General features: G+C 47.9%; 1 protein-coding gene across 1 annotated transcript in view; it reads right to left on the bottom strand.

Moving 5' to 3' along the window:
* Positions 1 to 20,014, bottom strand: part of LOC130109110 (synapsin-3-like) — a 174,020-nt gene that overhangs the window by 151,828 nt on the left and 2,178 nt on the right. Inside the window, exon 2 of the mRNA XM_056275851.1 lies at positions 15,883 to 15,940. Within this exon, the coding sequence (XP_056131826.1) occupies positions 15,883 to 15,940 (58 nt within the window). The remainder of the gene's footprint in view (positions 1 to 15,882; positions 15,941 to 20,014) is intronic.

Here is a 20,014-nt window from a genome sequence, read left to right as displayed (position 1 = left end):
AATGCGTTCATCTCCATAAAGGAGCGGTCGATACTAATATGGGGATATTTTGTAAAAATAGCTGAGACGGCTTTATCCCCATGGGAATTCAAACTATTACTAGTATTGCTGCTACCTTGGTACAATCAGCCACATCACCATTGTACTATTATTCCTGTCTGAAAAGTATTCTTCAAAGTAGTACAGATATGTACGACGATAACTGTCAGGATTCTTAAAAGTAGTATACATACTATGTACATGTACGAAAACAAGTCAACAGAAGATCCTGTTGGTCCAGATTCCAATACAGTCTGGAAATTATAATCTGATATTGTACAACGTGTATTCATATCTGAAAAGCTAGTAATCTAACATTCAATTTTATGTGATCCAATTAGGCATGGACGATAATGTCAAAATCATCCATCCATCCATCCATTATCCAAACCACTCATCCTACACAGGGTCCCATGATGCTGGAGCCTAGCCCAGTAGTCAGTGGGCGGCAGGCGAGGCGGGGACACAACCTGGACAGGCCACCAGGCCATCACAAGTGTCTCTCTCACACACACACACACACACACCTAGGGACAATTTAGTACGGCCGAGTCACCTGACCTACATGTCTTGGGACTGTGGGAGGAAACCCACGCAGACACGGGGAAAACATGCAAACTCAACACAGAGGACGACCCGGGACGACCCCCGAGGTTGAACTACCCTGGGGCTTGAACCCAGGACCTTCTTGCTGTGAGGCGACCGTGCTAACCACTGCGCCACCATGTCAAAATCAAATGTACATAATTTGATTGAATACCTCGATATCATGGGGATGACTATGGGCACTTTCACGAGATGTTTACACACAAGAACATGTTGAGAAACGATCTCTAGTAACTCGGGTGTAATGGTAGAGACATTCATTGTTCATTTCACTGAAACAGTCAAACAAGTTCAGGAAATTGTCTCACTTTACCATAACGCATCTTTTAAGACCAGGGAATGACGACATTTTAGTTAAATCACCATATTACCAGACCCACAATCCCATATCACCATATCTAGTCTCACATCACAATAATGATATTATATCATATATTGCCCGGTTCTAGTTCAAATGCTCCTAAAATCATCATTCATTCAGAGCCAGTCCAGCAAAGGCCCCACACACAACCGCTCACACTTACACCCATTCATACCTATGGGTAATTTACAGTCTCCAATTCATCTAACATGTGTTGCTTTGACTGGTGGAGGAAACCAGAGCACCCAGAGGATGAGGATGATGAAATCGAAGAGACCACAGAGAGAACATACGAAACTCCACATGGAAGCCAGGGACCCCTTTCTGTGAGAAAAACTACCCTCAGGTCCTCTTGATGATCAGAAATCCTCTTATTGTACTTGAGTTTGATTCACTGGTATTCATTGTCGGAGCCAATGTCCCTCAGAAAATGGAGCTGTGAGAAGAAATCCAACACTTGTCAATTATGCTAATTCCCTCTGACCACACTTCCCACATGTTTCCTCAGAGAGGAAGTAGAGACTGGGCCAGGATGGGAAGGAAGTGAGGCTCCGGGGTCATGATGGGTGGTTTCGGTCAGCCTGCTGTACCGCAGGTTCAAACATATCTCATGTTCGCCAGTGGAGACCGTCTCAAGGCTGCGCCGCCACCCCTTGTTAGCCTTCACATCACTTCCTATGAGAAGTGACATTAACGTGGGGGATTTTATGGGACCTCAATGAGTAGCCTGCTGACTCTCTGGGGAACAAAATTCAATTTGACACGTCTGGTCAACTACCAAGGCAAACATGAAGAAAAAGACTGGCTGCATTTAATTGTGGGCCAGAAAGGAAACATATTCAGTTACTCACTCCACTTTAGGAGTGCATTGTAAAATAAATGAGAAATATTACTCTACCAAAATTAACAATAAGTGAGAACTTAATGCCGTCGTGGAAGTACAAAATATTGAACAAGAGATAAACTTTGTGTTATGTGCTCTGAAATTAGGATTCAACCACAGCGTGTTCTGTAGCAGCTACTGAACCAAGAGGAAAACACAAACCCACGTGTCAACATAGCATTTATTAGCCTATTTAGCCATACAGCACAGGCGGTTTGCAGCTGAGTGTGAAATGGCCGGGATGAGAGTCAGCACCTCCAAGTCTGAGGCCATGGTTCTCCCTCCGGGTTGGGGATAAGGTGTTGCCTCAAGTGAAGTGAGTTCAAGTACCTCACGGTCTTGTTCACGAGTGAGGGTAGGATGGAAAGGGAGCTTGAAAGGTGGATTGGTGCAGCATCAGCAGTAATGCAAAGGTTGTACCAGATTGTTGTGTTGAAGAGGGAGCTGAGCCGGAAGGCAAAGCTCTCAATTTGCCAGTCGATCTTTGTTCCCAACCCTCACCTATGGTCATGAAGTTTTTGGGTAGTGACCGAAAGGGTGGGATCGCGGATACAAGCGGCTGAAATGAGTTTCCTCCGAAAGGGGGGCTGGGCTCAGCCTTAGAGATAGGGCGAGGAGCTCGGACATCCAGAGGGAGCTCGGAGTTGAGCCGCTGCTCCTTCGTGCCACAAGGAGCCAGTTGAGGTAGTTCGGTCATCTGATTAGGAGGCCTCCTGGGCGCCTTCCTTTGGAGGTTTTCCAGGCATGTCCAACTGGGAAGAGACCCTGGGGTAGACCCAGAACTCGCTGGAGGGACTATATGTCCAATCCGGCCTGGGAACACCTTGGGATCCCCCAGGAGGAGCTGGAGGGCGTTGCTGGAGAGAGAGACGTCTAGAGTGCCCTACTTAGCTTGCTGCCACCGCGACCCGACCCCAGAGAAGCAGCTGATGATGAGATGAGATGGGACACAGGCTAAAATGCTGCATCAAATTCAATAAGCTACCTGCACACGTACCAATTAGCACCACCGAATTTCAACCAGTATTTTGCAGCGTAAATTCAAATACTATGCGAGGCCTCTATCACCCCTTTTTCACCAACATGGAATGGAACAGGTTACATTCCAGTTCGTGCACCTAATTTTGAACTGTTTGGAACATTTCAACCAAAGTTAAATTGGTTCGGGACCCGAAAAGTTCGATCCCAGCTGGAATAAAAAAAATAGGAAGAACTGAAGTGGGAATCGTGACGACATCTGTGGGCGAGTTATATTCTAGCTTAGAAAGAGAGCTGGAGAAGGGAACAATGGAGGAGAAGTCAAGTGTGAAATCGTTGGGGGAAAAAAGAGTGTGCAGTGGTCTGCCGATTTGATCATCATCCGAGTTTCAGGAAAAACTAGAAAGTAGCACGAGAAAGAGTAAGCTGTATGGTGAACGAGTTGAAGAGTTGGCCACGGCTGGGTACACTCCAACACAAGAACAAATAATAAACTACAATGTTCTTTTAGATGCAGGCACAACAAAACGTTTTCTGTGGGATTGGGTGCTAATTAAAATAAATCATATTTTAAAATTGTCATCAAACTGATGTAAAAATCGCACACCGAAGCAGTTTTTTTAATATGCTTCTTTATTAAAAAAGACTGATGCATTTTGATTTTAAAACAAAACTACGTGCATTGTGCAACAACGCCCTCCGTTGATGATGCATTCTTGATTATAATGGTTCTGCTCAAAACTGATGGAATCGCAGGCTGGTTCGCTAGATAGCATCAAGGTTCCAAGAATATTGAACGGAACTGGTTCAAGAACCGCAGCTTGTTTGGTGAAAAGGGGGCATATGTCTATCACAGTCAATAGCCTACATGCTTTTTGCACCATTGCAAATAGCATTTGTCATCATCTGGCTACATGCTGAGGAGAGGATGTGGCCTCAAACTATAAAGCATGTCTGAAAATCTTAAAATCACACAGAAATATCTTATCTTGTTTCAAGAATAATTTACTCATCAAGAACTATGTAAGTAATTTAAGGATATTTATCTTGAAATATCTAATGTAGTTATTCAATCCTTAAATAAGCATTTTTAGAAGTACAGCAGCATTTAGTGGAACACTGCTTTAAGTGGTTTTTTCCAAAAACAGCAGGATTAAACCTAAGTTCAAAGATAGACTGCCTTAAATGTAATGCAGTTTAACATGTTTCAAGAATTCTGGTCTTTCAGGTAAACAAGTGATTTCATGTTTGCTTCGAAAAAACTTCCCTAGTTGAAATATTGTACTGAACTGGTGTTATTTTTCTCATTTTTGGAACTGAATATACAAAATTTTGTCTCAGTTTTGACATGGAGGTTTTGCAGCTCAGGACAGACTCAGAAGGCTACTGGTTCAAATCTCAGACCTGATAGAAAAACATTTAAATGGGAAAAACAACACTTTGCCGTTTTCAACAACTGCTGATGAGATGCCTTTGAGCAAGGTTCCCAATCCCCCAATTAATCTAATGTAGCTGTTCAGTGGCCAACAGCAGCTAATTGTGGTAAGAAATTGAACAGTGTATTGCTTACATAGGGTGTCTGCTAATATCAGACGAATTAATAGCCAGATAAGATAAATATAATACATTTTATTTATAGAGTGCTTTTCAGGGTGCTCAAAGCCACTTTACATAACTTAAAATTAACATAAAAGCACCACCCCAAAAACATGTAACACACAACATTAATCACACATTAATTAATGATTTGAACGTAGACAGATCGGTGCAGTCTCTGATGTGTTTGGGGAGAAAGTTCAAAAGGGAGGGGGCAGCTATAGAGAAGGCTCTGTCACCCCAGGTACGGTGTTGCTTGGTCCTATTGGTGGAGACAGGAGGTTGCCATCAGAGGAGTGAAGGTTGCGGGGAAGGAGTATGGTGCACGATCTGATATCGCCATGTTGGTGTTGTTCCCACAACGTCATAATTAATGTTGCTCCAGGACCATCATTGCAATAGACCAATCGCGTTGTGATGTCGTGCCTTTGCAACACGGGGAAACAGACTGGAAAAATACCAAAGCTAACCTAGCATAACCTCAACCTAACCCTAATCTAACACTTACCTTACCCTAACCTTAACCAATAGCTAACCTTAACCTAACCGATAGCTAACCCACGCTAACACACAATCTAATCCCACAACTGCCCCCCCCCCTGAGTCACAAAAGCACAACAACCCGATTGGTCCATTGCAATGATGGTCCTGGAGCAACATTAATTATGATGTCAGGGGAACAACACCAACATGGCAATATCACATACACTCAGTATGGCAGTGGAGCAGGTCGGTGAGGCAGGAGGGGGCCTTGTTATGGATCCATTGTGGGACAGGGAGCCAGTGGAGGTTCTAGAGGACAGCGGAGCGGGTGAGCAGGCAAGTAGCTGAGTTCTGGATGTACTGGAGTTTGCTCAGGACTTTGGATGATGAGTCGTAAAGAATGTTGTTGCAGAAGCCAATTCTGGATGTGATGAAGGCATGGATCGAAGTTTTGGCAGCAGAGAAGGACACTGATGGATGGAGACAAGCTATGTTTTTTTTAGGTGAAAAAAGGCAGTTCTGGGAATTTGATTGATGTGGTGTTCAAAGGAGAGGTTGCCATCGAAAATTATTCTGAGGTTGTGGCTGTGTGGGGAGGGAGACAGAGTGGGATTATTGAAGAAGAGCTGGACGTCATCAGCGTAGCAGTAGAAGTGGCGACCATGACGACTTATGATGTTACCAAGGGGAAGCATGTAAAGGATGAACAGGACAGGACCAAGCACCGAACCCTGGGGGATGCCTTGTGACAGAGGAGTGGTGAAGGAGGTGCAGTTGTTGATGTTGATCAACTGTTGTCTGTGAGATATGACTTTAGCTAGGAGAGGGCAGTACCGGAGATGTTGAGGGAGGTTTCAAGGCAAGAGAGAAGAATGGTGTGGTTGATGGTGTTGAAGTGAGGGCAAAGAGGATGAGAATGCTGAGGTGGCCAGAGTCTGAGGAGAGGAGGAGGTCATTGGTGACTTTAAGGAGGGCTGTTTCTGTGCTGTAAGGTGAGCGGAAACCAGATTGAAATGGTGCAAACAGGTTGTTGGAGATGAGGTGTGCTTTGAGTTGGGAGGCAACAACACATTCCAGTATTTTCAACAGAAAGGGGAAATTGGAGATGGGCCGGATATTGCTCATGATATCAGGGATGAGTCCAGCTTTTTGAGGATGGGGGTGACAGCAGCCAGTTTAAGTGTATGCTGGACTGAACCAGAGCTGAAGGAGGAGTTAATGATTTCTGTGATGAGTGAGGAGATAGCTGGGAGACAGTCTTTAACAAGGTTGGATGGGACGGGATCCAGAAAACAAGTGGTAAAAGGGGGTGGGGTGAGTTTGCTGTAGATGGTGTCAATTTTAGTTTGGAAAAATTAAAGGAAAGGGTTGCACTTGTTAACTGTGAAGGAATTGGAGGTATTTTCACTGGGTTTGAGAAGTTTGTTTATTGTGGAAAAGACAGCCTTTGGGTTGGCGGAGCCAGAGTGTGTGAGGTGTGAGTAGTAGGTGGACCAGGCTGTGATGACAGCATCTTTGTAGATTAAGGTAGCTTGTGTAGGCTTGGGGATGCACTGTTAAACTGGTTTTCTTGCAGAGTCTTTCGAGCTGGCGCTTATGGGATCTCATTTCATGGATTTCAGGAGTATACCAGGGAGCCGAGTGTGTGATTGAGACTATTTTGGTTTTAATGGGCAGGGATTATCAGAATGCAGGCAAGGGGAGGCAGACATTAACTGTTAAGAGAGGCAGAAAGAGCTGAGGGGGAGATAGATTTGAAATTTCCGGAGGATATTTTGCATTTGACTTTGGGATGGGGCTATTACTATTGTACTATGCAAATCAGGTAAAGACAGCTTGTCTCGATTAGGTGGATGGGGAGTAAAGCCTGCTTAACCACTGAAAATCCTGCTTTACCAGTCAGGCTTACATCTGCATAAAAATGTTAGTAGTGATATTGCAACTGAGACCAACCAGCATTGCACATGTTCTTCTTTTCCTCAGACAGAAAATCATTATTTTCCTGCAGGAATGCCATCGCCAATTCTGAATGCAGGAGTTTGACATTCCTTTTAACATGATTCCAACTTAACCAAGCTGTCCTTTTCTTCCAGTTACCCCCCCCCTTGCTCTCTCTTGCTCTCTCTCTCTCTCTTATTTACTGTGTTGCATTCACAGAGCAGAGCAGAGGGTGAGTAAATGCCGTAATCTCATTTATGGGACAACGAGGCGCCAGTCACACTCAGTGCTTCTCAAGGACGTTGATTTGGCTCCTGTCCTCTCCTCAGCTCCTCTCTGCAGATGTACGACTCTCAAAGGAAACATCTGTGGGCTTGGAGGCACACGCCTTGCCAGGGAGGGCTCCTCTTTTAAAGCCAAAACATACACACCGAAACAAACATACGCACACCCACGGTCACACAAAAGCACACTTCGCTGTCCCACACTGTAATGCACATTCGTGGGCGCATGCACACCCAGATATAAACTATCTACATAGCGCGAAGGTCTTTAGTGTGAGTTGCACAATGCTCTCACATAGGCACGCACGGGGGCGAACAAACGCACACACAAATGCATGCTCAGTTCCCCCCACAGGGGCCCACACTGACATTTGCTGCGACCAGATAAAACCAGAGAGTGGGCGACGTTTTGGCAAGAGCCGCCAAGACATGCCAAGTCTCCTGTGATTGGACAAGAGGAGCAGCAAAGAGCGCTGTCATTGGGCGGTAATGGATGAAGTGGTCGGTGTGGGACACCGGCCCAACATGCGGGACAGGAGCCTCTTTTCCCAGCACCATGGTTACCGTCAGGGCAACGCATTCATACACTTGCCTCGGGGGCAGCTCTTGCCCTGGGAAAGGAAAACAGGAAGTGATACATGGCACAACTGCCCCCGGAGCTGATTCTTCTCATCTGCTGACCTGCATTCAAAGCTGAATTAAAATGGCTTCGGGCCGAATCACTCGGTGGAGACAGCGCTGAGGAACACAACAGGCCTGTGTTTAAACTCTACTGTATCTCCACAGGAATGTGATGGGTTTGACAAAAGCATTTTTTTTTGGTGCATTTGTCTGCAGTCGGACAAAATGCATGTTCAAGCAGCGATGACTATAAATTTGTGCAAAGACAAAGTATGTCGTTCATCACCACTGCTGAGCATATTCCTAACAAAGGAGTATTGTAGTGTGGGGTCACCGTTTCACCTTGTGAACACCGGCATGGGGGCATTGCTCACATGGAATTCTACATTTAGTCCAGCGCGGTAAACACCTTCAGACGGTGGTGCACGCAAAGCTCATCTGGAGTTCTTGGGGAATATTTTTAGAGCCGTACTAATCGGCGCCATTGAGCCTCAGGTGTTTACGACGCATTCTCATGTGGTCGTGTGACAACCGGTTAATCGGAAACTCTGAAACTCCCTTCTTCTGGCAAAAGCAGCGAGACAAGACCAGTCAGTTTAAATGCAATACACAAAATGAATGACTTATGATAATATTAGAATAAATTTACTTTGCGAGAGCCGAGTAGTCTTGTGCAACGGTTAAAGTCGGACCGGAATCAAAACACGAGTATTTTCTAACGTTACACAATACTTTAACAATCATGCATTTTGTACTCCTTTCAACTGAAAAAAATATTCCAAGTATAAAGGGTAGCCATTTTTATCTTTTTAAAAGAGCTCCACTTAGTTCATCTTCTCCAAGTTGATCTCTGTCCTCTAGTAGTCATGATGTCATCAGACACTCATTTACATACAGGCAATCAGATCAAATCATCAAACTACAAAACCCTGCCCACCCTTACCACATAATCTACATACAGCCAATCAGATTAAATCATCAACTACGAAACCCCGCCCACCTTTACCACACCATCTACATGTAGCCAATCAGACCAAATCATCAAACTATGAAACCCCGCCCACCCTTACATCATTTACATACAGCCAATCAGATCAAATCATCAAACTATGAAACCCCGCCCACCTTTACCACATCATCTACATGCAGCCAATCAGACCAAATCATCAAACTATGAGACCCCGCCCACCCTTACATCATTTACATACAGCCAATCAGATCAAATCATCAAACTATGAAACCCCGCCCACCCTTACCACCCAACCTAGATTGTACTTGTCGCTAAAAGGTCAGCTCCTGAATATTAATGAGGACTAGACCACTCCCTCACAGTTCTTGAGACCTTTTAAAACAGTTAAGGGTAACGGTATAATAAAAGAACCTAATATTGGTCATTTACAAATGAAACCCTGTTTGATTATGACGTCTTCAAGGTTTTCAGACATGAACTTATCAGATCAGTACTGTGATGCTGCCATGTTTCAATGTGATGCTGTCCGTGCGTTATGCTAATAAGTTTACCTGTACAATTACTAGTAATGCACTTCATCAGCAAACTAATAGACTGCTCAAACATCAGTGACATTATCAGCGGCGGCTGGCCAGTACAGGGCGCTGGGGCGCCGCCCCCTTCAAATATCAACAGATGAAAATCTACTTAAACATGTTGAATATAACTTAGTTGTATAATGCAGATAATTTGAAATAGAAGTGTTGTTCAGTCTGTGAGCGCCTGTCAGTAGCCATTAAATATTGGTTCCAAATGGTGTTTGGCTGATTTCTGTCTGAATACATATACTTCCTGGGTGAGGGCCGCCGGCCAAACGATACCTTATGTAAGCCCTTGTGGTGACCCACATCTATATAACGAGAGACATTCACCTAAGAGGATGGTGTACCTTTAAGGGAAGAGGCGAGGGGTCAGATAATGCACTTCCGCTTCCGGTACACAGTTCAGTGTCGTTGTCGAATGTATGACATGCCAAGTTGGAGCTAGTAAACTACCTCGACTACGTCTACTCTCACGTCTCCTGTCTCGTTGTTTTCTAACTCCACACCCTCATACTTGTGGCGAGCAGGTGACCTGAGGCTACTGTTTAAGTGGTTTCTTCAGATTTTCCAGGGGGCGCCATTCTGTGCGCCCCAGACACCCCCACTTTTATTGGCAGCGAATTGGTATTGTTTTAATGTTTTCTGATCTAATGTGATTGGACAATTCTCGTGGCTGTCAATCAAGTTCGCACCCACCACGACGTCTCGTCTCGGCTGTCAATCCTCCACCGTCTACGAACCCTGATAAAATCTAAAAGGGTACATCGTCCTTCTGAATAACTCTGTGACTGTGTGGATATTAAAGCAGCTGTCAGAAGTGCTGCGCCAAGGTAAACTGCGCCCCCCCCCCTCCTCCAAAAAAAATGTTTAGCGCCAGCCGCCACTGGACATTATGACTTGATGAAACGCACAACAAAACCGTGCTAGATTTCCAGACTACAACACGGGCCTCAAAATGTTACGCAGCTGAGTGCAAAAGAGGAAAAAAATAGACGGTTTGCAGGTGGTCTCTACTACACAGTATTCACTTATTTCACATCACACTGTAAAGAAACATATTGTGTTGGTGAGAAAACAATTGTCCTCTCAGATTTAGGATCGGGGAACGTTTTTTTTTTGTTTTTTTTTGGTTGGCAACCAGTTTAGAAAACAGTGCCATTGCTTGTTCACCTTGGCTGACTCACAAACTGATGCAACTGGAAGGCCTCAAGCTATCAACTATTTGCTGGTAATCACAAACACCTTGTTCAGCGGGGAAACAATCCACCGAGGCAGTACAAGTTGATTGTTTCACACGGACGCTAAATTCAGCAGAACAACAGACGGCATTCATACGCCAATCTGTTAACCCTGGCTTCCCACCCAGACTTACCCAAACTATGGCAGGGGGTACCAAAACAAGCCATCCATTCTCAGCGAGATCAACACAGATGCCCTGCACCCTTGGGTGCGAGTGCGGGCCAGAAAGGGCTTTGGATAACCTGCAACCAATGGGCTGTGGCGGTACAGTGGCGGAGGGGAGCGAGGAGCGGGCGGAGGTGCTCTGTTCCCGCTGAGGTCATACGACTGCCGAGCAGATGTTGGCCGCCGGCAACCCGGCCGACGGACGGACACACGGGATGAACCTGAAGACTCACCATTGTTCTTGGACCATCTGCAGGCCTCCCGGATTTCTAATCGGCTGAGTTTGTCAATTAATATCGATTGCGGTGTTTACGCCTCGCCGTGCTGAAGGGAAAGTGAACAGCTCGCCTGCCTGGTACAAAAAACAACCTCCATTTCTTCCACACATGCGGAGAAATGAGAAACATCTTTAAACATCTTTACAATATTTAGAGATTATCCTGCAATGACCTAACATTAAAAAAAAATTTTTTTTTTTACAATCTTTATCTTATCAGAGACCATGTACAAATCGATTAAGCCCAGATTTAACTAGTAGCTAATTCCAAGACAAGGAATCGTCCCTTACAGGCAGTGTTCAAAACACGTCATTAAAAACTATTCATCCATCCATCCATTATCCAAACCGCTTATCCTGCTCTCAGGGTCACGGGGATGCCGGAGCCTTGCCCAGCAGTCACTGGGCAGCAGGCGGGGAGACACCCCGGACAGGCCGCCGGTCCATCACAGGGCCGACACACACACTCACACCTAGGGACAATTTAGTTCGGCCAATTCACCGGACCTGCATGTGTTTGGACTGTGGGAGGAAACCCACGCAGACACGGGGAGAACATGCAAACTCCACACAGAGGGTTGGACTACCCCCGAGGCTCGAACCCAGGACCTTCTGGCTGCACTCACCACTGCGCCCCCATGCTGCCCAAAACTATCCAATCAAGGATTTACAGGTCATCCATTGAGTTACGTTAGCAAACAACTTCTAATTATTAGCAGGTGCTGTTGCCGTTCCACATGTAAATCGTCCGGCGCGAATGGCGCTTTCTGTGGCTTCACAGAGGAAATAGTCGATGCGATAACACTTCGCTTGTTGCTTAACGACTGAGTGAGAACTAGACGGGTGAGACAGGCGCCATGGAGAGAATAAGACATACATGTGAATATACATGCAAACTGGTGCAGTCTGAAGTCATGGACATGTTTAGATAGATATGGTGGTGCAGTGGTGCAGTGATCGCTGTGAGGCCTCACAGCAAGAAGGTCCTGGGTTCAAGCCCTGGGGTCGCTCAACCTTGGGGGTCGTCCCGGGGCGTCCTCTGTGTGGAGTTTGCATGAAAAGAAGAAGTGGAGTTGGTCCCCGGGTGCTGCACGGCAGCTACTCACTGCTCCAAGCTACACAGCTAGGATGGGTTGAATGCAGAGAAGAATTTCCCTTCGGGGATCAATAGAGTATATCAAAATCACCAAAAAAAAAGTACTTTATTAATCCCCGTGGGGAAATTCATCTTCTGCACTTAACCCATCCCAAAACACTGTAGCTAGCAGCAGTGGGCAGCTGCAGCGCCCGGGGACCAACTCCACTTCTTCTTTCCATTGCATTGGTCAGGGGCACAGACAGTGGTATTAACCCTAACATGCATGTCTTTTTGATGGTGGGAGGAGGAAACCGGAGCATCCGGAGGAAACCCACGCAGACACGGGAGAACATGCAAACTCCACACAGAAAGGACCTGGGATGGCGTGGGGTTCGAACCAGTGTTACGTTAGGCTTGGCCCTGTGGGGAATTTCAGTTTCTCTCTCTCTCTCTCCCTTCCCATTCACAGTTACCCATATTCATAATGGAGGCGTCCATGAACCTTTGTCATTTATAATGCATTCTCGCTCTGTCTGTTGGGGTGAACCAATGTCCCACTGCATTATGACCCTTTGTCCCACAAACTGGGCCAGCATCCCCGCATTCTCAACCAAAATAATGAAAGTACATTTCTCCATTCATTTAATGATCAATTGTGATTATCATCCAATAATAAACACCATCTCTTTTGCTTAGATGCCTTTGCTCAGCAATACTGCAGCTTGATTAGTTGTAAATTAACATGCAAAACAGGGCATCCGGGTAGCGTGGTGGTCTGTTTCGTTGCCTACCAACACAGGGATCGCTGGTTCGAATCCCCGTGTTACCTCCGGCTTGGTCAGGCATCCCTACAGACACAACTGGCCGTGTCTGCGGGTGGGAAGCCAGATGTGGCTATGTGTCCTGGTCGCTGCACTAGTGCCTCCTCTGGTTGGTCGGGGCGCCTGTTCGGGGGGGGGGACTGGGGGGAATAGCGCGATGCTCCCACATGCTACGTCCCCCTGGTGAAACGCCTCACTGTCAGGTGAAAAGAAGCGGCTGGCGACTCCACATGCATCAGAGGAGGCATGTGGTAGTCTGTCTGCAGCCCTCCCCGGATCGGCAGAGGAGGGGGAGTAGCAACCGGGACGGCTCGGAAAGTGGGGTAATTGGCCAACTACAATTGGGGGGGGGGGGGGTAAGAGATGGGGGATAAATAAATAAATAAATAAATAAATAAACAGGTCTAATTAAGCCTAATTAATCCACATTATATCGAAGTGCCATACCTTTTTGCATTGGTAACTTACATTATAAGTGTACATTTAGATTGTTTGCATCTGGTCAGCCTACTCTGCGATGTCTGTTCTCATCTTTGCTCCTCTCTCTCGCTTATCTCACCTCTTCTGTCTCTCTGTCTCTCCCTTTCTCTCATGGCTGTCCAACTCACAGACATCAGGAATCTCCGAGTCTCTCAGCATCACACGTCTGTGAGCTGGAGGCTGCAGATGGTTCCTTATATGGCAGCAGAGCAGCAGAAGAATGAGTTATGTCAGTTTGGAGCATGTGGGCACCAGTTTAGAGAGAGTGTCGAGAGATGTTGAGAGCGAGCGAGAGAGAGAGAGAAAGTGGAGAGGCCCCTCGCTCTGCTTTTATTGTCCTCTTCTGAAAGGCTTCATCTCGGCACGACGCTAGCTTTTCACACAGGGATTAGGTTTCCGGCGTCGCGGGGACTCCCTGCGAGGAGCGAAGACAGCCTATGAGGAGTCCTGAGGCAGCAAGGTGGAGCCGGCCGCTGAAGGCAATTAGCGCCCGGCTGGTTCTCCTTGAAGTCGAGGAGGGGATTCTGGGAAAGAGACGAGGGTCTGGCGAGAACAAAGTAGGTCAATGCCGCCACTCTCGCAGCTAGCGAGACTCCGGAGCCACGTGGGGTGCGACCCCCCATTGCGGTCTCCCTCACTGTTGATTTAAGGGAGCTAATTAACACTGCCACATGTTCTGGGGTTTTCATGTGTTGTGTTGTTTTGATATTCTTTTTATTCTTCTCTCAGAAGGGAGTGTAAACGGTTCTTACGCTACCACACGATAAACCCCAAGCAAATTAAACTCACATCTTTCAGAAACACAAACAAACTTGGCTTTAACGCTTACCATCCAAGCCCCGCCAACCCGCTCCCCCTCTTCCCCCTCTTGTCGGGGTTCAGAAGGACTGGATGTGACCGCAACAGTACAAGATCTGAGCAAACAGGCCGTAAAAGTCACCGGTCCGGCTTTTCTGCGGTCCGTCATTTTCCTTCTCCCATAAAAGATCCGCCACTCCATTTCAAAGACAACAATGGCTTGCAGATGTATCACCGAGCTGAATTTTGTGGGAAATTAGACGCTATCTACCCACTGTAAATCCTGTGCGTCTAGACTTAAACTTTTTTTTTGGATAGTTTTTCATATACACTTGACACCGCGGTGCTAGCTTAACAGCAGTTAGCTTCAGATCAAAGGTGCTCTTTTAAGTAGCTGTTGGGTTAACGTGACTCGTTCAAGTCTCTAATAAACCACAATGTGATGGGGAGCCTCTTATGGGCTATTTTATTCCAAGAACCAATCTAAATGCTAGCTGATATTGTGGAAATGAGGTCGGACCCTTTAGTCAGCTGGCTAACGTTGCCCCCCTGGTGCGGGAGACCCGGGTTTGCGTACCAGCTGCGGCGGTTCCCAGCTGCTACCCGAATTCGCTACACTACAATGGTAGCATGGAGGCCCTGTGATGGTCTGGCGGCCCGTCCCGGGTCTCCGGGCCTGCCGCCCAATGACTGCTGGGATAGGATCCAGCATCCCGCGACCCAAATTCGGAAAAGTGGCTTGGATAATGGATGGATGGATTGTGGAAATGTCTTTTTTTTTTTTTGTGGATTTTTTTCTCCCTTTTTCTCCCCAGTTGTATCCGGCCAATCACCCCCACTCTCCGAGCCGTCCCGGTCGCTGCTCCACCCCCTCTGCCGATCCGGGGAGGGCTGAAGACTACCACATGCCTCCTCTGATACATGTGGAGTCGCCAGCCGCTTCTTTTCACCTGACAGTGAGGAGTTTCACCAGGGGGACGTAGCACGTGGGAGGATCACGCTATTCCCCCCAGTTCCCCCTCCCCCCGGACAGGCGCCTTGACCGACCACAATCCACTGCACACTGGGGCCCATTTGAATCCAGTCTGTGTCCATACAGTACGAGTTCCATCCATCCATGATCCAAGCCGCTAATCCTGCTCCGGGTCGCGGGGATGCCGGAGCCCATCCCAGCAGTCATTGGGCGGCAGGCGGGGAGACACCCTGGACAGGCCGCCAGTCCATCACAGGGCCGCCACATTCACACCCAGGGGCAGTTTAGTACGGCCGATTCACCTGACCTACATGTCTTTGGACTGTGGGAGGAAAGCGGAGCCCCCCGGGGGAAACCCACGACACAACAGTATGAATTACCGCATCAAATCCATCACAAGGCCTAAAGTCTGACTGATACACACTTCAGTCCTGGATAAAGAGGTCACCATGCTGTACTTTACCGAGGAGCTCTAAAAGCCCTCGTGTACACACGGCCCATCTTAACATGCAGACTGAGAATATCTCCTTTGTGACTGTAAACCTGTCATGTCACGTCTCACAGCCGTGAACTTTACCAACACCTCGTGTCTCGGGTCAAACACACAAAGCAGTTGCTGAACTGCGTTTATACACACATGCAAATAGATTGTCAACGTGTCCGATGTGGGGGAGAAAAATAAAACAGATTGTGGTTTTGAAACAACCTCACCTGTTCCACGCGGATCTCGTGTTCCCCGTTCAGCTTCTTCCCTCGGAAATACTTCCCCCTGTTCGGGAAAAACAAACAAATAAACAACAATCTAGAACAACGTGAGCCGCCACAATGTGTCTTGTCTGTGCTTTCCCTGACTGATGCAGTGGCCTTTTCTGGCCCGGCTTCCTTCCCATCTCACGTTAGGAGGAGCCGTCCATTAAAGCCTTCAGCTAGCTCCACTGGAACAGCTACGTGCCTTGCTCAAGAACACCAAACAAGGAATAACATACAATCGAAATACACAATAACATGTTTGGCATTATAAACATAGAAATGATGAGGATAACGATGCATGTGTGTTTGAATTAGCGTGTGTGTGTATGTTTATGTGTGTGTGTATGTATGTGTGTGTTTAATGTGTGTGTGTGTGGGCTTGACGGCCCCGACTAATCTGGAATGTGTTCTGCGGTCCGCGCTTTGGGGCATCAACTGTTTCCGTGTTGGGAGTCTGCATGGGTCTGCAAGGTGAACTTTAACCCCTCGCAGGCGTGGAACACTTATCAATCTGTCGAGGGTCCGCGGGCCGCGGCGACACGGGATCTGGGCTACATGTGGGAGGTTTCGGGGTCACTGGGACGAACTGTTCGGGAATTGGAGCTTGCCGCCTCTCGACCCTCTCACACGGTAACAAGTTTCCGCTCGAGCGCTCGCTCCTCTCTCTCTCTCTCTCTCTCTCTCTCTCTCTCTCTCACCCTTTTCTATGCCACTCTACCTCCATCATCCTTTCAGGTCTGTTTACTTTAAGCGTCCTGATTTGGGTCAGCGACGGGTTCTCCACTCTTAACGTCTCCCAGCTGCTTCACCCGTCACGTCCCGGGCCGCGCCCTTCCCTGTCATTTTTGAAGGTCGTGAATCTTCTGGATCACTGACCTACATACCCCGACTGTACAGCCAACGACCCCATCTTTACCCCCCCCCCTCCTCCACCTGCTTCATCCTGAACTACCGTTATTACGCTGAAACCAGCAGGGGGCCCTCGTGAGCTAAAAACGACCGGCGTGTGCTTTGGCGTGTCGCGAAACACGTCGTCGCCCCAAATGACCCGTTGTATTTACGTGCCGCGGGTCCCCCCGGAGAGAGAAACAAGAAGAAAAAACCCCTTATACGGGTCCAGAAGTACACACCCAGAACAGAAAGGCCCGGGCCCTGGTTCTCCCAATAGTGCACACACCCAATACACAAACACTACACAGGACCAATTCTGAGGGGTTTTCTAAGGTTTTTTTCTTCTTTCTTTTTTTTTTTAACCATGAGAATATATTTCCTTCTTTTGTGTACATCTAATAGGAAGCTTATGAGTCATTTAAGGGGGTGGAGGGGTGGGGTGAGAGAAAACCGAAACCCTTGTTTAAATGGTTTATGGGGACTGGAGTTCAATGTTTTTCTTGCAGCGCTGCGGGACAGATGGGCGGAGATATAAACATCTGAGAGGAGGACGGGAGACTGAGACGCTCCATCACTCACAACAGAGTCCAAACACACTGACGGAGACTCGACGTTAAAAAGGCCTCATGCCAGTAAGGGGAAAGCCTGGCATTGATAATGGACCAATGAGGAGAGAGAGAGATAGAGATAGAGAGAGAGAAAGAGAGAGAGAGAGAGAGAGAGAAGAAGGAGAAACAGACGAGAGACAGACAGAGACACTCTCCTCTGGAATGACCAGGAGGCCATGTGGCTCCCAGGCCGGGATGAGTGGATGGATGGCTGGCTGGCTGGCTGGCTGGCTGGATGCATGGATGGATGGACGGATGGATGGATGGCTGGCTGGCTGGATGGATGGCTGGCTGGCTGGATGGATGCTGGCTGGCTGGCTGGATGGATGGATGGCTGGCTGGCTGGCTGGCTGGCTGGATGGATGGATGGATGGCTGGATGGCTGGCTGGCTGGATGCATGGATGGATGGATGGATGGATGGATGGATGGATGGATGGATGGATGGATGATGGATGGCTGGCTGGCTGGCTGGCTGGATGCATGGCTGGCTGGCTGGCTGGCTGGCTGGATGGATGGATGGATGGATGGATGGATGGATGGCTGGCTGGATGCATGGATGGATGGATGGATGGATGATGGATGGATGGATGGATGGCTGGCTGGATGCATGGATGGATGGATGGCTGGCTGGCTGGCTGGCTGGATGGATGGATGGATGGATGGCTGGATGCTGTACAGGCAACCTTTACTTAAGCGTTATTGACCATGGCGCTAAACGAGGAGCGTTCAGAAACACACAACGATCTGCAGAGCAGCTCCTCATGGCTGTTATGAGGCCGGCGTTTATCTACAGCATCCGTCACCTCCCATCTAAAGACTCATCTCCCCTCTCTCTCTCTCTCTCTCTCTCGCTCACTTCCTCTGAACGGCTTGTCTTTTGTTGTTGTGTACAATAATTGGTATTATTATTATTGTCACACACAGAGAATAGATATTAGTAAGCATGTAGTGTATGGATGAGTGCACAACATTACACAACATACAGTCAGTAGTGAAACTGAAATGACCAACGCCGACCAACACGAACAGGGTCTTTTTCATTTTGTGTTGCGAGCCCCGTGTTGGTAGGCAACGGAATAGACCGCCACGCCATCTGGATGCCCCTACAACTGCATTTTAATATCGTACCATGGTTTTGGAAACCAGTGGTTCTCAATCGGGTCCTCAGGTGCCTCGGGTACGGCTGGTCCTCTTTCCTGCCAGTTAGTTCATTGCATTCACCTGTTCTCCAGTCATTCAGGGAGGAGCTTTTACATCTTTCACCAGTCGTAAGATAAGAAGCACTACATTTGAGACTTGGCATCCTTTGAAACTAACTTCACATTACAGCATCACGACTCACAGCAGCATCTCAGATGAACGGCGTATTTGGGCAGCGGCGTATCTGAACGACAGGTTAAAGATGAAGTCAGGAGGTGAGCTGAATACAGAGATCTGTCAATCCAACAGGCTGGCTATAAAAAAAACAGCAACAACAAGATCTCACTGGCCCCAGGGGGTCATGCATTCTGTAGGTGACCTCTGACCTCTGACGCGATGAACCTGACGTGTCAGGAAAATATCTTCAATTAGATCTGACAAGAAGGCTGAGCCAGTCAGTGTGAATCTACTGCTGATTTGGGGACGACAACCGCTAACTACGATAATGTCTCCTGATGTGGCGACACAAACCCTCTTCGGTATGGAGAACCTTCCGGTGGATGTTCAGACAGAAACTCTGTGAGGCCGAAACATCCCCGCTGACCCCTTTCACTAAGCTGGAGGTTGCTGAGGATAGGATCCAACATGGCAATAGAGTCCTCCCCTACTGAACATCAGACGAATGGAGAGCCGGTTGTGCCCGCACGACACCTCGGGTTCCTCGAGAAGCGTCTACTTTACTACTGCTGCAGGGGGAAAAGGCGAATGCCGCGAAGCAGACCGGTTTCCAAAGCAGCAGCCAATATTTGGTCTCCCTTTTCTCTTTTTACGAGTCGCTCTCCTCTCGGGGGGGGGTTTCTCACCATTAACTGTTGAGCTCCTGTTTTCCACTTTACCTGCCTCTTTGAAAGTGGTCGGTCAGAACACCCCGAGACATTCCTCTGTCCGCGGGCGAACGACATCCGGTGGAAATGGGAGAGAGAGCGAGCAAGAGACACAGAGAGAAAGTGGGAGAGAGAGGAGAGAGAGTGGGAGAGTAAGGGAGAGAGTGAGAGAGTGGGGGGGGAGGGAATGAGAGAGGGGGAGAGAGGGAGAGGGAGAGAGAGAGAGAAAGTGGGAGAGAAGGAGAGAGAGTGGGAGAGTAAGGGAGAGAGTGAGAGAGTGGAGGAGATAATGAGAGAGGGGGAGAGGGGGAGAGGGAGTGACAGAGAGTGGAGAAGAGAATGAGAGAGAGGAGAGCAGGAGAGAGTGAGGAAGAGTGAGGGAGAGGGAGAGAGTGAGAGAGAAGGAGAGAGAGTGGCAGCAAGAGGGAGGGAGTGGGGGAGTGAGAGAGAGAGGGAGAGAGTGGGAAAGAGAGGGAGAAAGTGAGAGGGAGAGAAAGTGAAGGAGAGTGGGAGAGAGAGTGGGAATGAGAGGGAGAGAGTGGGAGGAGAGGGAAAGAGTCAGAGTGGGG

This window comes from Lampris incognitus, chromosome 3, assembly GCF_029633865.1.
Source record: "Lampris incognitus isolate fLamInc1 chromosome 3, fLamInc1.hap2, whole genome shotgun sequence".
In the NCBI taxonomy this organism is placed as follows: Eukaryota; Metazoa; Chordata; class Actinopteri; order Lampriformes; family Lampridae; genus Lampris; species Lampris incognitus.
Note: the sequence above shows the minus strand (reverse complement) of the source record. Positions and strands in the feature narration are given on the sequence as shown.